Below are 17716 nucleotides of genomic sequence, written 5' to 3'. Positions count from 1 at the left end.
CTGATTCATTAGACATTCTGGTTACTGGCTTCCCACACTTAGTTCACAGATCACATTCCATGGGATATGAGACTTTGTTAACATAATATGGGAAAGAGCTTCAAGAAGAGAACTAGATCTGTGCATCAAGGTACAAGCTGGACTGCGGAGGAAGCTGAGCAATCTGTTTAAGGGTGTCTGGATATTCCAGTCCCACCTGTCCTTTGTCTTCTAATTTCCTGGTTTTCAGATATGTAAAACCAAAGGCAAATTACCATAACCAGTTAGAGGTCCAGTACGCTAAATGTCCGGTAAAGTAGAAGCTTGAAAACACAGGCAATAGCAACATCATTTTGCTTAGCACAAGTTTTACAACATCATTGTGTAAACCTTCTATAGAAAGGTTTATTCCTAAACAAAGTGTTTTCACTGTTTCCAGAATATGCTGGAGCCTAAAATACCTGGACTGCAAAACCAGTACTCCAGCTAAGGAGGAGAAATGAGAGCAGCACGAGAGCTGCAGCTGCAGTGAGTGTTCTGTACCCCCCCATATTCACACACAGAGACAAACCTGTCTCCCAGAAAGAACACCTCTGGCCTCAGATCTCCATGGACAATCTCAGCCTTGTGCAGCTTCTCTACCACACCCAGAAGATTATAAACAACCAGGAAGATGACTTCCTCTGTGATGGACTTGCGGCCACGGATAACATCCTGGAAAGAGACAGTAAACATGTATCTCTGTGCCATTCTACCTTAGATTAGGTCAAGTATTTATAGCTCACCTTTTTTTTCATTACTCATCTGTACAGAGATAACAGTCCCACCCTAAATTCAGTATAATCAGATTTTGCCCATGATCAGCCCAGACAGAATTACAAGAGCCATGAGCTCCTAGGAGACATTATTATTCAAAAGTGGACAAAAGATCAGGAGGAGAAAATCGACCTCAAGACTGAAATCACTATTTAATTTCTATCCTATTTATACACAACAATTCAAAATGCACTTACAAAACTTTATTTAAAATATAAATCCTTCAGCAAGACATTAAACGCTATGACCTTGCTATAGCAGATGGGAACTTATTGAAACAGGTGAAGTTAAACAACAGTTTTAGATGCAAATCTTGTTTGGACTAACATGGTTCTTGGCTCAGGTCCTTTATCATTCACAAAGACAGAACATGTGAAAAATTTGTTCAAGATCATCTTCTGAGAAGCACATGATCTACGGATGAGAAACCAAACCCAATGGAGGCTATAACAGACAGCCCTGATTTGTATATGGATAAAACCCAGAGGATCCAGATTGCAGGATTAACCAGCCAAAGTCACTACTGTAGCCAAGCAAGAGTCTGTGTGTCCTACAGCCCGTACTGACCCCGAGCGTGAAGCGGTTGATGTCCCTGTGCACCACGGCACAGCCATCCCGGTACAGGTGACAGCTGCAGCTCTCACTGAAGCTCTGGTCAAAGTCAGCCTTCAAACGCCTCTGTAACTCAAGGGTGATATAAAAATCCCAAGGCACAGGCTGAGAATACACCTACAACAAGGTACGTAAGAAGAACATTTATTTTTGGAATAAAATGAAAATTATTCATCTTCATATTCTTCTCAGCCTTTTTTTTCCTCTCCCACTTCACTAAGGAAGATGTTTTCCACAGGCAGAAACTTTTAATCTATACCCGCAATTAGAAATAGGACTCCAAGTAGCAAACTTCATGTATGGAATTCAGAAATGAAGGCCAGACTTACTACATTTTATGTATTAATGGATGAGATTTTACCATTTCACAATTCTTGTACAATAAGCATTGTATGTGTTACCTTTATTGCAAATCCCTTTGCATCCAACTGGAAAAGGTTTGCTGGAACGGCAAAAAACATTTTGTATTCTTCATTGCTCCAGTATTCCCATTTGATGCAGTAAGTCTCATGCCCTGGGATGAAAGTTTACATTCATAAGCTGTCACAGCAAACAGACATTCCCAAGTTATTCCCCACTTGCACCACATCCAACTCTGAGGGTGAATATGAACCACAATTCAACCCAACGAGAACACAAACAAATCCCCTGCACTGCAGAGGCTCTGGCTCACCTACCCAGCTCAATGTCCTTCTCAACCTCCATGCCAGGCAGAGCTCCAGGCTCCAAGTAAAAATCTGGAGAAGCAGCCAGTGATTCTGGCACAGGATCCAAGAGCTTTTTACGCTGCTCAGCACTCCATAGGAACTGAGCCACATCATCCCCTATGAAGGCAAGCAACAGCAAGGTGAGCTGAAACTCAGCGAGGAGTCTGCCATTGGATTACCTCTGTCAGTAAAAGTACCCCGGATATTGGAAGCTTTCTGTCCGCATTCTGATTTACTGTTCATCTTCCAGCAAGTCAATTCACCTCTTCCCAAGAGTTTGTGAAGTGAATGTGACACTCCTCTTTACAACCACCTCACAGACTCACGTCTCAAGGAGTCTCCTGTAGCATCATGCAAAATATATCTTCCACAAGAGACAAAGCTCTGAATTAATTCAGCCACAGCAGAAGTCAAACTCATTCTGCAAATCAACACTCCTTGTTTTAAATCTATGCCCAGAGTAAGTGATCAGTTCAGGATTTTAAAATGAAGAGATTTAGTGAAATTCAGTCCTTTAATTACAGCAGGGGTTTTATGGAAGAAAAGGAAAACAAAGTTGGACTCCAACACTGTTGCTCACTGCAATATTAAAAATTTCGTGGCTTGTACCTCCTGGAAGACACATAAGAAAATTCCATGTAGGAATTGTATTTTCATTCCAGGTCCCAAGCATGCTTCATCACAAAATAGTCTGCAGGCACACAAGAACATTCTTCTCCAGAGTAGATATACTGAGAATTGTCAGATACACAATTGTAATTAAAGTATCATAAGCCAAAATCAAAGGAGTTAAAGCAGGTTAAACACCTTGAAAAACCATTGTGCCACGTACACCTAATTCTATAGGCCAGATTTCAAAGGCCTTTTGTGACCATTCCTGTTCTAACTGTAATATAAATATTCAGAACAGAGAGAAACAAGGGCTTTTAGCTAGAAGAAAAATAAATTGACTATTTAAGTACCAGTATTGTTTTCCTTCAATAGGAATAAGAAATGTACTGTGAAACAGCACCACACTTTACAGCGCAGTTAAAAGCGCAAATTTACACCAAAATTCTGCAACTTTCGCTAGATTTCAAATTCCCCTTTTGCAAAGTAGCAGTTATCAGCACATCAGGAGAGACGCAGTATCATTACAGAGAAAAAACCAGGACAAACCAAACCAAAGCTGTCTTAGAAGTTCTCACTGCCTTCCAGTCCCAACTTTTCCTTTCAGAATTTGACCTCATTATTCCTACACACTCCCTGTTTTACTACCTTAATAACTTCTGTCCCCTTAATATTTACATGTTTTGGATGCTGACAAACATTCTGTACTGCACCTCTCTGCTGCTTCCCACAAGGGACACAAGTTCAGGCACAAGTCACAGTAATGGGAAACACACAGGAAGCACAGTGGGATATAGGAAGGACAAGAAAAAACGTGTTTAGTGACAGCTGCAAGTTATCTGTTGTGAGTGAAACTTGGTTTAGTACTAACCAGGAGCATTTCCACAGACACCTCCAGCATCAGGACCTGTTTCAGCAGGCAGGCTCTGAGCCAGCTCCAGTTTCTCAGGGACACGCAGGTATTTAATAGCAGATGTTTGTGTAACAGAGGACAGAGAACCTCCTGAGACTGAAGAACCTGACGAGCGAGTGTCTTCCAGGCTTGCTTCCATGATTGGGCTGGAAATAAAGTCATCAGCTATTCAGACTTCCAGAACATACAGGTTCGAGATAATGCCAGCCCAGTGACTAGGAGAGGATACTGTGCACTTCCAGATTTAATTAACAAAGAAATCCTTTCCCATCCTTAGTGGAAAACCAAAAGTCGTGTCAGTGCTTCATTCTGGCTTTGATGATTGTTTATACTCGGAATCTTAGTCTACAGATGACTTTTTATCTCGTCTTCCACTAAATCTGGCTGCTACCATAGAAGACATACTGAATAAATATTCCTCATCTCGCTACCAAATTTCAGTGCTTTTAAAGCAGCGAAGGGTTGGGTGGGAAATAACTCTACCTAATTATAATCAGCATGGTTTCCAGGGAGCTTCCCAAGTAAACAAACACCTTCGGCGTGGTATATGTGTTTACATACCAACAGCCAGCAAAACCAACTCAGCTCTAAATTAAGAAACCCCCATATAAGATGCTTTTTTGGTTTACAAGGATAAAAAAGAAGGTTGTTTGCCAGTTTTTTCTTCTCTCCAGCTTCCCTCCTCTGTAGAAGAACTAAATCATAGCCACCAGATGCATCTTACATACTTAAAATAACTGCAGAAGCCTGTAAGTATGAAAGGAACTGATGATTCTGGCTTTTCATGTCTGATAACCAAGACAGAATGCGTTTATTAATTACTTTGCAAGTTATTTGGTAAAAGCATGGAGTTAAGGCCCAGAGCAGTAATGCTGAAAAGTCAAGTGGGCTTGCTCTTACCTCTTGGATCTGCTCAAGGCAAAGTAGACCCTAAGCTAGAAAAATGGCTGCCTTTGGAATATCCTGGTCTATTCAGAAAACTATTTCTTCAGCAACAGAACAATAAAATCATAACTGTGAAAGACACACAGGATAAGGGGCTTCAGGTGCTTTGCTGTTAATTACCTCAGTTTATTTACACACAGAGCTTCGCTGTACGCTCCCTCACACACTGGTGTTTCCTGATCCAGAGGTGCACTCTTGGATTCTGGACTATCCTCCTTCAGGCCACTCTGGGAGAAAGCAGGAGCTGGGACTCTCTGAGCTCCCAGCCCGTGGAAGGGCGTCGAGGCCAGGTGGGCAGCCCTGTTAAAGTCACATGTGTCTTCTGGGTTGGCACAAAGGGGTTTGTTCTTGTAGGAGCCTGTCACAATTGCATCCTCAGTCAAAGCTTCGATTCCATTCAGCTCATCCTTAAAAAAAGCAGGAAGAGACAGTGAAAAGCCTGTACGTTTTATGACATTTTTTCTTTAATTTATTTAAAAGGTCAATATTTCTCTCTCCCCTTTCTTCCACCCAACTACCTTCCAAAATGTATCTGACTCCGGCCACTAATGACTTGCCTAAATTTTGGAAGACTCCCTATCATCATCTCCTTGTTGCCCACCCTAGAGCCTAATAAAAACATGAATTTCCAGTATAATCTTAACATGCCCCAATTCAAGTCCTGCCATGCCAGACAGTAGTTTGGAATCCCTGCTTATTGCACATCAGGTCAGTCTGTCAGCAGGACAGGCAGTGCTGGTTCCTCCTGGGCAGGGGCTCTGCTGTGGGTTGGTTTTGTCCTTACACAGGCTTCTGGTGAGACGTTTTCCTTTGCTGTCAGAGAGGCAAGTGGGCGACGGGCACTTTTCTGGGTATGATCTGCAGAACAACTAAAATAAAGTTACATTCAATTAAATACTTATTAGAGCAGATTCCAGTCTTCAACAGATTCCTCAAGAGTTTTTATGTGCCGACAATTTCAATCTATCTTTTTCTACTACAGAACTACCAGTAAACTGCAATATATACAACTCTCCAAAACGAAGAAAGTTTACATAGCAGCTTAAATAGTTCTAGGCTGAGGAAGAACAACAGAAGAGTATTTCCTCATCATGGACTCTGAGTGATGAAATAAAAAATAGCAATATAAACAAAACAAAATGCCACCCCACACCCCTGCAAGAAACAGTTATTTCAGAAGCTACAGAAAGTGGTTTGATATTTCAGTGTTCCCTCCCTCCGAAATCTAGGTCTTGAATATTTCTACCTTATATTCTGATTTGTTAAAGTAGAGGATTCATCAAATATAGAGAAAACCGGAGCAGGAGCCAGTGGGGGAAGCAGACTCACATCTGTAAAGAAAAACCAAGAGGCTCTGTCATATCAACAGTTTTTCCACAACAGGGTATCCAACACTACTTAAAATATTTAATACATAATTTTTAAAATACTGGTCCTAGCAGGAAATTACAGAACTGGCATTTAAGGAACCCCATTAAAAAAGGCTTGGTTTTGTCCCATTACTGAACCACACCTTTACCACCATATTACGTGAGTTAGCTTGCTCTTTTTAAACTGCATCAGAATTAGTACCTTCTTTTGGAAGGCTGGCCTCATCTCTCTGTTCCTCCTCAGGGTCTAAAAACACATTTCCACTGTCGGTGTCTGAAGATACATCACGAGTCGGGATAACCTCTGTCAACAGCAACAGGAGTTAATTCGGGTCAAAAGTAAGTTTTTCAGCACACATCCTTCCCAACAACAAAACTTTCCCCAGAGAAAAATACACAACTTCTGGTTGTATTCCTCTAGAAAATCCTCTGAGGCAAAAGGACTTAAGATAGTAACAATCTGATGGTAGCATTAAACTGTTTTGAGATTTTATTAGGACTGCAAATATGAAAGCTTGAAAAAAGCTCTCCAGTTATTGAAAGCAAAAAGCTCTTCTGCTCAAATGTCCTTTCAAATAGTGACATTCTCAGGCCTCAGATACTCAATATGTTGAATACGGTTAAAGGCACTCGTAGAACCTTCTCATTTTCATTCTTTTAACCCATCTAGACTTTTGTTTTCAGTTTGCTGCAGTCTTGCTATAAAAAAACACTTCCCCTTTTTACAAAGCATTCTCCTTAATGGTAAAAAAAATTTAATACTTACCCTCATGACAAGATGGTTTATGTATTTGAGTATCTTCACAGACCTGGAACTCACTGCAAAAAAGATATAAATTTGTTTCTTATACTTTACAGACCTTCACAAAAGAGAAGTAAACTCCGTAAAAAAGGTAACGTAAGCTACTTGCAAGTTAAGATCCCATAATCAAAAATATTGAGAGAGAGAGAGAGGACAGATCCTGGCTGCAGGCTGACAGAGGAGTCTGTTCCACTCTGCCTGGAGAAATAGGCTGGTAATGATCCGTGTTACTCTTAACTTATCCCCACAAACCTTCTCATTGCTGGCAAAGAAAACCTTCTATTACCTTTGCCACTGAAGCTGCTTCTCCCCAACTTCTGTTGCACTGGAAGAAGTAAATCCTTGTGGTCCCAAAGGTGCCAAAGCTTCCCTTGTCTCTGCTGCCTGTAGAAACAAAACCGTGTTTTGGTTCTACAGGGATGGAATCACAAGCCATGAAAAAAGGTTCCAAAACTATTACTATGTTAATTACCCTGTGTGGGTCATTAGTTGTCTTTAGCCATTTTTATTGGTACTTAGCTTACTGTCATGAAAAAAAGTCCATTTTTATTGCATAGTGTAGTTAAAACGCATCATTTTACTCTTTGCAACCCTGCATAACTTTCACAGGAGATTTTAGTAATCCTACAACTGCTACAGACATAGGTAAGCAGCTATTTGTAAAAGAATAGTTAAGTGAGGACAATACCTGTTCATGTGGTTGTTGCTGCTTGTGATCTTCTTTCTTCTTTATTTTCTTCTCCAGCTCCTCAATTTGCCTTTGTATTTCTTCCTTCTTCTGTGCTATGGCTTGCATTTCCTCTAAGGAAGAAAAGCTTGTAAGGCCCAATGCATATTTAACATACAATTGGTGGCTAAAGCCTAAATTATTTCTAAAGGGGTCTTTCCCTGTTCCACAGCTTCCATGCAAAGCTGTCAGATATGTTACTGTCTGTGTACCTCAGAGCAGTTAAATAACTCTTCCAGTAGAAAAAGAAAAGCAGCTGCAATAATAGAGAGCAGCAAATATAATGTTATGATCCCATCTCTGAAAGCCTTACTTATTTCTGCCCATTTTGAAACACACCTTCAGTTTTCTTTTTCGCCTTCTTCCTGTAGATTTCAGCTCGAATCTCTTCCAAAGAGAATTCATCGACTCCAGCATAAACCTTGTCCTTGCAGTACATCACCATCTCTCTCTTCTCCTCAGTGTCCTGCTGATGGTGCTGCACTCGCTGCAGCGGGTCCTCCTTCTCAGGTTTGCGAGCGCTCAGCACGCGGTTTATGCTGGGCTCGATTTTGCACGGAGTCCTGGAAAACCGGGAATTTGTTACTGGGGTTCTGTGGTACTTCACTGTAGCACAGAAAAGCAGGCACAGGAGACAACAGGGCTGATCTCAGAGTCTGGTTGTGGAACAGTGTAAAGACCTTATGGTCTGTTGTTGGAAAAAATAAACCAGAAAACTGGAATGATAGCAGATGAAAGGCCAGCATACAACTCCAAACGGGGTAATAAATAAATAAACCAAACCAAACAACAGCAATCAATCCCAAACAGTTAATAAGGTCCAGACCTGTCACAATTCCTTACTGTGAAAGGGCTTTCTGAAAGCACTACCCACTAATGTCAGGAGAGAGGAACCAACACTGGTACAGCTTTACATGCAGCAGCATTCCAGCTGACTCCAGCTGGACTGACTCAGCTGTGCCTCAGTAAAAGATGATCTGAACAACTGACCTTAAAAACTGTGGTCTGGGTAAGCAGATCCAAAGAAAGCCCTATGTAGAGTCCCAAGACATCCATTTTGGTTTGCATGTGAAGGGACTCCCAGCCCTTTCACTTTTTTGGGAGATCATGGGGCAGAAGTGCTTCTTGTGTTCGGGTTTTTAAAGCTTTTTGGGGGAATGTGGAGGCTCATTACCAAGATCACTAAAGGTCCTTCTGCCCAGACCTCTGGATGACAGCTGAGGGCATGATTTGCATCATGTTCACACAGTTTCAACACAACACTTTCAGACATGACTTGGCTGGTGACCATGGTATCATGAGGAAATGGACTCAAATTCAGAAAAAAAAAATCTACTTTTAAACATTCAGCTACATTATATAAAGCTGCATACAAAGTCTCTGCCTGAGTTGCTTAGAGCTAATTTACATAATGTTCAGTTCCACCCACTCCTTCCCTCTCCCTCGGATAAAAAGCTAAAGTAAGTAACAAATCTTCATCTCAGAGACCAGCATGCCAAGAGATTTAATTCTGTGGTGTCACTAACTTTCAGGAGCAAGAAATAGTTTAAACAGAAATTTATTTTTTTACAGATTCTTCAACCAAACAATGGCATGTCCTTGGTCAGAGCTATTCTGCAGTCCACATGGAACACACAAAACCCACAGGAACAATCCATGCTGTTCACCACGTCTCAGCAGTCCTTGATTCTATGCAATTCAGAGCTGTGGAAACTGCAATACCAAATTGCCTTTTCCACTTCTCTCTCAGGAAGAGTCTGTGTATTCCCTGGCCATCATTAGCCATAGAAAGGTAGAGCAACTTTGCAAAAAAAAGTCCTCTGCTCTAACAAAACCACCCCATCTCCTGGGATTTATTAGAATTTCAGGGAGACTGCACAAGCAGGGAGGTAATTTCAGGCAAAGCAGCATACTCACTCCTCCACGACCTAAGCAACACTGTTGTCATGGCAACTTTGATAGCTTGTTTCAGAATAAAACTCCAGATATGCTGAGCACAGAGCTCCCAAGACAGAAAAACAGCCCCAAGTCTGCCTCACTTTGGGGCTGTTCCACAGCAAAGGGCACCCTAAGACAGGGACCTGTGGGTTTGTGCAAACACACCGAGATAAGCTATTAGACTAATTAGCACATATAAATATGACATCAGCTCCCACATCACAAGCAGTGCTGGCTGAACACTTCCCATGTCCTTATGCAACCTCTGCTGGGGCCTCTGCCATCAAGCTGCAGCACTGATTGCTTCCAGGCTGATGGATTTTTAAATTCTTGTAGCTCTAGAGGCTTGACTACTTGGCAAAACAAGTCAGAATTTTAGGAAAGAGCTTTTAGAATTCCAAAGGCAGTTCCCATCTCCAGCTCAAGACTCACATCATTTGAGGCTGAGCTGACTCGTCCACGTAGGGGGTGAAGCTGGGCAGGGGGCCAGGCACTGCCACGCCAGGATTGGTGGTGCTGCGAGGACGCTGAGGGAGGAAAGGCACCATTAACAGCTGCAACGTTCATCTCTACACTCCACACCTCTCTGGACTCTGCCTCTCCCTTTTCCTGGTGTTCTGCTCATTTGGAGGGTTTGTTATATAAAAGAATTAAACCTAATAGACTTTTCCAAGATTCTTGCCATTCTGACACATAAATAGTTACAACCCATCAGCTGAACACTGGCACCTAAAAAGCAAGACACTCCTCCCATGTGACCTCACCATCCCAGTTTCTGTTATTCTGAGGGAATATTGTATGTATACATATCTATAGAGAGAGAGGGAATGTTATTCTGGTCAAGGTGGGTATTCCAGTTTCTCTTTGTCTGTTTCCCACAAATGCTTCAGTCCTCATTTTCCAGCTAAGATTGTCCCAGTTGTATTATAATATTCCTTCTCCTGTCAACCAAGGACCTTCAGACTTGGGGTTTTTAAAATTTTCCTTTCAGAGGCCATTCCAATACCACAAAAATCCCTTAACTCCTTCTGAGGTCCATTATTTAAGAGAACGGAGTTTAGTCTGACAACACACTCCTCTCATCTGCTGATTTGAACTTCCTGTGACCCTTCAGCACAAAAAGTTTCCCAAACTGTTTACTCAGCCGTCTTCACACCAGCAATTAGAGAAGCTTCTTTCCTCTGTGCAGGTTTTAATATCTCAAAGCCTTCACCAAAGGTTATCCCTTCACTACCCTTGAGTGAAGGGGAATTAAACATCCTCAACTCTTCTTCTAGTAGCAGGATATTTTATTTTATTTTTTAATTAAATCTAACAAATTTCATTAAGGGGAGAACAGAGAGAATTCTAAGGCCAGACATTAAAAGATATACAGAAGCATTTGGAGACCAGAATGAATGTGTTCAGCAGCCCAAAGCAACTGATAAAAGAAGTTCTACATTAATAATTCCTCTTCATTCTTCTCAAGCTAAATTAAACCTGTGATTTACTGAACTTTTCCATTCATTTAATCAAGTTGCTTGTATCTGGGAGTAATATTCCTGGAGTTCCCCTGAATTTCAGCCTATTTGCATACCTCCCCTCATCCTAGTTTTTGTTCCTAAGCTTCACTTGTAACAACTTCTATATTGAGAAATCTAAAATATTTTTATCACCTGATTACTTTCTATTCTTCCTCTCGAAGCTACAAAGAACAGGGGAACACTGGGGGTTATCTGAGCACCTAACAACAAACTTCATTTCACAGGATTAATTCCCTTCAGATAATGTCTTGGATCTCTTTCCCTAGAAGAGCTAAAACACCTGAGCACAGCTCTTTCTTTTCCTGTCTCCTGCATTAGTTTAAACCACTGGAACCTACTTTCCGTCATCCCACTGTCAGGATAAATATCCCACTGATATAGCAGTTCTGCAATTCTTTTGATCTCCACTCTGCTGTTTTCCTCATAAGCACTTCAAAACAGACGTGCAGAATGCTGCACATGCCTTATTTCTGTAAGGCAGGCAACAAGTTCTTCCTTCAGGTGGTATTGTACAATATAATTTGACTCTTACTCTTCCTTCTCAGAAAATCCCTCTTACATTCCTTTTCTGACCTCCAAACAGCTTGGCAGGCCATCTCTACCAATTTTTCTAGTTTGCAAGAAATATGATTTCTTGATATAATAATTCCAGAGAGTTTTTTAAATTTCTTCTAGTAATTTCAGCTTGCTAAACTTGAATAGGTTATGAATAGCCAGAGAGTCTTCGGAAGGAGAGGGACTGTTCACAAGGGCCTGGAGTGATAAGACAAGGGGGAATGGCTTTCAGCCCAAGGAGGGTGGGTTTGGATGAGATATTGGGAAGGAATTCTTCCCTGTGAGGGTGCTGAGGCCCTGGCACAGGTTGCCCAGAGAAGCTGTGGCTGCCCCATCCCTGGAAGTGTCCAAGGCCAGGTTGGACGGGGCTTGGAGCAACCTGGGCTAGCGGAAGGTGTCCCTGCCCATGGCAGGGGGTGGGACTGGCTGAGCTCTAAGGTCCTTTCCAACCCAAACCGTTCTGGGATGCTATGATTCCATTATAAACCCCAGGCAAGGGAGAAAGATATGACCTTTGTCTCAGGGATCAGAAGTCATCAGCTTACACACACCTTCCTCTCTTTTCCCAGTCTATTTCAAGACTCCTTACCCTGCCAGAGTTCCAAGGTCCTGCACTGAGTTCATTCTCCTTGGCCCTGGGAGCTGGAGGTGCTGCCCATGACTGTGCTGTAAGCGTGGGAATCTCGTCTACAGACGCTGAATTTTCATCAAACACAGCAAAACCCGGAGTATTTGAAATCTGCAGAGAAGTTAGAGGCTGGACGCTTCTGTTTGGGTTTGTGGCTACAAGTAAGAAGATTTATGCAAATTAATCTTTAACGATCACATTCAATTCCAAAGTCCACAACAAAAAGATGCAACTCTTCCAATAACAGGTGGTTTCAGCTCTTGAATGTACCTTTAACTGCATCTCCCACACGACTAATGGGTGCTCTCACTTTTTTCTTCCCCCTGCCTTTGAGATCTGCCAATGAGCTTCTCTGAGGCTCTGCAATTTCCAGCAGACCTGTATCTTTTCCATCTGGACTTTCCTCAAGTGCCAGTAGTGCCTGCCGAGAAACGCGGGCCTGAAACTGCCTAGAAAAACATCGGACAAGTCAGCATAACCTTCTACCAGGTACCCCGGGGAGCACCTCAGAGTAAGTTGTTCCCTCACCTGTGATGGGACTGGAGTTTGTCCAAAGGCTCAGCCTTGCGCTGAAGCCCTTCCTGGAATATCAGATCTGCTTTCTTGAAGTTCCCTCTGGCCTCCAGTGCCTCTGCCCAGGTGATGTAGAGCAGTGCCAGCGTGGTGCCAATCTCCTGGCTGCGCAGGTAACTGTACAGATCCAAGGGCTCGTGACAGCAATTGCCCTGAAAGAAGCCCAGGTCAGTAATCCCACTGGATCACAAAGGAGTCCAAGCCAAAAATCTGCATTCTGATGCCTCCAGCAAGACCCCCCTGATTTCAATACAAGCTTGAGAGGAGCAGCTGTAAGGCCAAGACATGCAATCATTTCTTAGATTTTTTTTTTATCTGAGGTAATTCAGTGATTGACCTATGTCATATTAGCATTCCTGAGAACAGTTATTTCAGTTTTAGATAAAGTACAGCATATTCCTTGCCAGTTTTGGAACTGGTAAATCAGCTCAGGAAGCTAAACCTGGAGAAAAGCTGCTTTAAAAAGATGAGAACAACAAAAATTACAGCAATGGAGAGACAGGGAAGGACCAGAACATGCTTAGCTTGGTTTGGCTCAAATATAGGATGTGGATACAAGACAACAGAAGCTAAAATAACTGGTAGGACAGATATAACACCTAAAATATATCTTTAAATCACTTCCCTTTCTCTTTGAATTATTATTTGAGCTCTACTTAGTCAAACCAGCTTTTCCAAAACAAAACTTCTGGAGTTTGTAGCTGTCCAAAGATAACAACTCTAAAAAGGGTCTCAAGATCCCATCAAAAACAATAAGTGAAATTTAAAAGTAATATGTTTGCAGAGGGATACTTCTAATATTGCACTTGTTGTACAACATCCTTTGCCTCTGCTGTCACAAAAATCAGCTTAGCTTTGTGCAGATGACATGACAAGTCCCCAGGAAAAGCAGACCCAAGAGGGGCTAAGAAAATACTCACAAACTTGAGCCAGAGACTAAGATAGCGAGGATCTTTGTAGTATCGCTGCTGCTCATTGAGGGCTTTCACTGCCCTTTCCAAAACTGCTGCGAGATTTCCATCTTTCCCACCCTGGGGGAAGGTCTGCTCTGTCCACTTGATGTACCTACAGATGGAAGATATTCATAGGAAGTCAGTTCTGAATAAGTTTCTGTACAATCTAAGGGGATTTAGAAAAAAATAGGCATAATATTGAAACACAAGACATTATTCAAAAAGTATTATAGAATTTCACTTGGAATGAGTTTCTAAATTAGAATGCTTTCCCCTTGCTTTTCCTAGGATATCTGACCTTTCTACTATTTTTCTGCAAAAAAAAAGGGAAACTTACCGGTCCCACACATCCAGAGGGTCATCTCCAGAGTAAAATCGGATTTCTGATTCAAATTCTCTAAAAGATAAAATTATCCATCCAATAAGTACACATGTATCACTGGAAATACATTTTCTACACTGTAAACTAAGACTTAACTATTATAGTTAAAAGTACAACCAAATCTCCCTGGTGTTTGCTGTTTAAATGCTCCACTGCAAACCTGAAAGTTGCAGTCTGTACCACACAGCACCTACAGCGAGTAGTTCTAAACACCTGGAGTGTGACAGTAGCACAGACATCAGTTACTAAACATCCTTTATGCCTTTTTTAACGCTTATGAGATCAGTACAGTTAAGTAAGACACAGAAAAATGAGGAGGAGGAGGGAGGAATGTAAGGGGAAAGGAGGTGTTATAACATCACCCACTGTTTTTTGAGCTGCACAGCGGTGTGGCTGGAGGAGTCCTGCTGAGCCAGCGCCTCCTGCAAGCTGGACATCACCCGCCCCTGCCTGAGGGGCTGCACATTCTCCTTGCTCAGCTCCCACTCATCGCCGCACTCCTGGGACATGACCGCGGCTCCTTTAATCCTGCGCTCCCAACAACAACATCATCATCACGTGTTTGCGGGATACAGACGTGAAACTTCACAGGCCCGCCATTCATCAGCCCATTCACGCCAAATTTACGGCGCAGTCAAAACACACCGTTTAGATGCCCAACTTTTAGAGGGACTTTGGGTTTTAATTCCCTTCCATGGGAATTACATGAAACGAAAGGCAATCTTAACAATGAAGAACCTCTGGCAGGCGACGTTTGCAGGGCAAGCCACTCAGATGATGGCGTTTCCCTTCCCAAGGATTGCTCCCTTCCCTGCCCCGAGCCTCACACCCTTCGGCCGGAGGGAGCCTGGGCGGGACCCGAGTTCATTCGAGCCCCTGTGGCTCTTCACCTGCGAGTAGCGAGAGCAACAATTCTCCATTGTTCAGCAATTTTCTATCCGCCTTCACAATCTAAATTTCTATTAAGGTACTTGCGGAATAAAGCAAGTATCTGAATGCTTTAGTTAAAGTAGTGGTAACATAAGTATCCAGTTTCCCGACAAGAGATGCCGAACAAAGGTGCTCTGTAACCAGCTCAAGTTCAAGTAAAGTTCAAGCTCCAAACGACCACCAGAGACCACCGGAAAACCCCTCGGGCCGCCACGGCCCCGCCCGCCCCTCACGGCCGCCTCAGCCGGAATCAGCCCACAGCCAGATTTTTCCAAAACTCAGTCCTTTTAATATCTAAAGAGATGCACAGTTCTGGAAAAAAACTGCTGCAAAATCCCTGGGCTACCAGATTAACTGCAGCACTCTGCAACAGAGCGCTGAGTGCGCGTACAAGACCGGTCAGAGTAACAGCACTGACCTAATGTTTTGCTCAATTAGCTAGGGACCTTGTGCTCTGTCAAGTTCTTCCCCGCGAATATCCATCCCACTATGGTCCGTAGTCGTATTTTTCCCGACTTACTATCCCCAACAAGTAATTTACAAAGCAAAACAGATTCTATGAATGAGAGTTTAGAACTGAGGTCTCAGCCCGCAGCTCCGTGCGCCCCTCAGGGCTCCAGGTACCTCTCACCCCTCACGGCTCCGCGCGACCCTCAGCCCCACGCACCCCTCAGCCCCTCACGGCCCCACGCACCTCTCACCCCTCACGGCTCCGCACACCCCTCGGCTCTTCAGCCCGCGTACCTCGCACCCTTCAGCCCCTCACAGCTCCCCGTGCCCCTCAGCCCCTCACAGCCCCGCGCACCTTTCCCCCCTCGCAGCCCCGCGCACCTTTCCCCCCTCGCAGCGCCGCGTACCTCTCACCCCTCGCAGCCCCACGCGCCCCTCAGCCCCTCACGGCTCCGCGCGCCCCTCAGCCCCTCAGAGCCCCACGCACCCCTCGACACCTCAGCCCGCGTACCTCGCACCCCTCAGCCGCTCTCGGCTCCGCGTACCCCTCACAGTCCCGGGCCCCTCTGGCCCCTGAGCCCCGCGTACCTTTCGGCTCCGCGCGCCCCTCACGGTCCGCGCCCCTCAGCCTCGCGCAGTAACGGCAGCGCCGCCTCAGCCCGCCCCGAAATTCAAACGTCCGCCGCCTCCCCATTGGCCGCTCCCGGCGTCCCCCTCACCTGATTGGTTCATTTCCACACCGCCGCCGCGGGGCATCACGGGAGTTGTAGTTTCCTTTCAGGTGACTCCGTCAGGGAGAAATAAATAGTTTTATAATTAATTCCCTCAGAATTAACCTTATTATTATGGCTTCCCACTGCCAGAGGGTATGTTTAGATGGGATATTGCGAAGGAATTTCTCACTGTGCGGGGGGTGAGGCCCTGCCCTGCCACAGGTTGCCCAGAGAAGCTGTGGCTGCCCCAGTGAAATCAAATTTTTCCAGCCCTTATTTACATGGTACAGGCAAAAACTCAGGTTTAACAACCTCACCAGGAGGGAGTGGTGGTGGGTGAGTAGCTTTAACAGCTCCCTACACTAGTTTCAAGTTGTTCTTCAGCATCACCTTGTGTTCCTGTAGGGAACTGAATATGTTGGGACTGGTCGTTCATCTCTCTTTAAGTGAAAGCTGAGATCTTAATAAAATCCAACATCTTCAGGGTCTTAAAAATACTGATGTCTTGCTCCCTTCTGCATTCTAGATCTGCAAAAACTGAAATATGTGGCAGCTGCAAAAAAAATTTCCCTAGATTTGGACAGGAATATCCTGTGAGTAATATAGATTAGCTGCCTGCTATTACTGGAAAGGTGATCAAGAACAGAAATATTTGTTACAAAAAAAATTGAATATTTGATGAGTAAAAAGTGATTTTTTTTCTTCATAACTGACCTTAACTCCCAGACTGAAGCCATTTGTGATGCCTGTGGGTTATGGAGATTCCATACTCCCAGATGAGACAAACTTGGATCATGGTGTTGATGGGTGGTTCTTCTTCACTACATAGGCAAAAAATTAATGACATACCTCAAAGGGACACATGGCCTTATATCTCCCAAAAAAATCTGTTACTTTTATACCTGAACAGTTAACACACTTATCCTACAATAAAATGCAGAATGTATGCATAAAGATATGTAAATCCCAGCATAACATCGAGTATAATGTGGTGTCTTAAATTTTTCAGCTCTTTCATTATGACTTATCATACAAGTGTACTGCTCAGGTCTGTTCTATTTTTAGGAGGACTTAGTAACTAACTAATGAAAAAATAAAAGGTACAAACCAGAATAAAATTGAATCGACTTCTTTTTTGAGGGAAAAAGAATCCATTTTGGAGCTAAGGTCACTCAATATCCAAGAAAAATCAGGTTAAAACAGGTCTTTTATGGCTGACTATTTATCATGTGGAAGTTGTTCTTTGAGAAGAAGGATAATCTCTCCTAATGATGTGACTGAAGAGATCAGGGTTCATTATTGACTCAGAAAAAAGGGAGATTGTTCTGCTCTCCTACATACAAAGAGAAAGCTCTCTAGCTCTCTTCCATCCCTTCAAAGCCAAACCAACAAGAGTCCCCTGCACTCTGCCAGGTACCAAAAGCATTCTTCTCTTGGGGGCCAAAAAAGGCAAAAAGGTGCATTTGCTGTCAGTTATGCCAATGAGACTTGATGAAATCCATGGGATTATTCAGTTCTAAATGGGGACAGAATGTGAGCAGAAAGGAATTTTCAGACACTTGGTGATTTTTTTGTTTGTTTCTGTTGCTTC

At 43.3% G+C, this 17716-nt stretch overlaps 1 protein-coding gene across 9 annotated transcripts in view; it reads right to left on the bottom strand.

The window, feature by feature from the left end:
- The window catches only part of BUB1B (BUB1 mitotic checkpoint serine/threonine kinase B), a 28264-nt gene extending 12071 nt beyond the window's left edge, over positions 1 to 16193 (bottom strand). For 2 of the 9 annotated variants that reach the window (XR_003536353.1, XR_003536354.1), the window contains exons 1-22: positions 16001 to 16102; positions 14399 to 14560; positions 13988 to 14047; positions 13618 to 13762; positions 12653 to 12849; positions 12395 to 12573; positions 12086 to 12279; positions 9851 to 9945; positions 7820 to 8043; positions 7442 to 7554; positions 7040 to 7137; positions 6718 to 6770; positions 6154 to 6255; positions 5828 to 5912; positions 5366 to 5450; positions 4702 to 4988; positions 3595 to 3782; positions 3402 to 3443; positions 2085 to 2231; positions 1809 to 1921; positions 1363 to 1524; positions 551 to 693 (exon numbers count right to left, since the gene is read on the bottom strand). Coding sequence is in view for 7 of the 9 variants with exons in the window: in XM_027696355.1 (XP_027552156.1) it covers positions 551 to 693; positions 1363 to 1524; positions 1809 to 1921; positions 2085 to 2231; positions 3402 to 3443; positions 3595 to 3782; positions 4702 to 4988; positions 5366 to 5450; positions 5828 to 5912; positions 6154 to 6255; positions 6718 to 6770; positions 7040 to 7137; positions 7442 to 7554; positions 7820 to 8043; positions 9851 to 9945; positions 12086 to 12279; positions 12395 to 12573; positions 12653 to 12849; positions 13618 to 13762; positions 13988 to 14047; positions 14399 to 14541 (2855 nt within the window). In the remaining 2 variants the exon portion in view is untranslated. Of the gene's footprint in view, positions 1 to 550; positions 694 to 1362; positions 1525 to 1808; positions 1922 to 2084; positions 2232 to 3401; positions 3444 to 3594; positions 3783 to 4701; positions 4989 to 5365; positions 5451 to 5827; positions 5913 to 6153; positions 6256 to 6717; positions 6771 to 7039; positions 7138 to 7441; positions 7555 to 7819; positions 8044 to 9850; positions 9946 to 12085; positions 12280 to 12394; positions 12574 to 12652; positions 12850 to 13617; positions 13763 to 13987; positions 14048 to 14398; positions 14561 to 15586; positions 15624 to 15656; positions 15786 to 15923; positions 15972 to 16000; positions 16103 to 16131 lie in introns of those variants that run through there. The other 7 variants (XM_027696355.1, XM_027696356.1, XM_027696359.1 and 4 more) reach the window with 7 other exon arrangements.
- Between the last annotated feature and the right edge of the window lie 1523 nt (positions 16194 to 17716).

This window comes from Neopelma chrysocephalum, unplaced genomic scaffold (genome assembly GCF_003984885.1).
Source record: "Neopelma chrysocephalum unplaced genomic scaffold, ASM398488v2 Primary Assembly neopelma1_106b, whole genome shotgun sequence".
Taxonomy (NCBI): domain Eukaryota; kingdom Metazoa; phylum Chordata; class Aves; order Passeriformes; family Pipridae; genus Neopelma; species Neopelma chrysocephalum.
The sequence above is the reverse complement of the archived record's forward strand: the minus strand, read 5'-3'. Positions and strand labels throughout refer to the sequence as shown.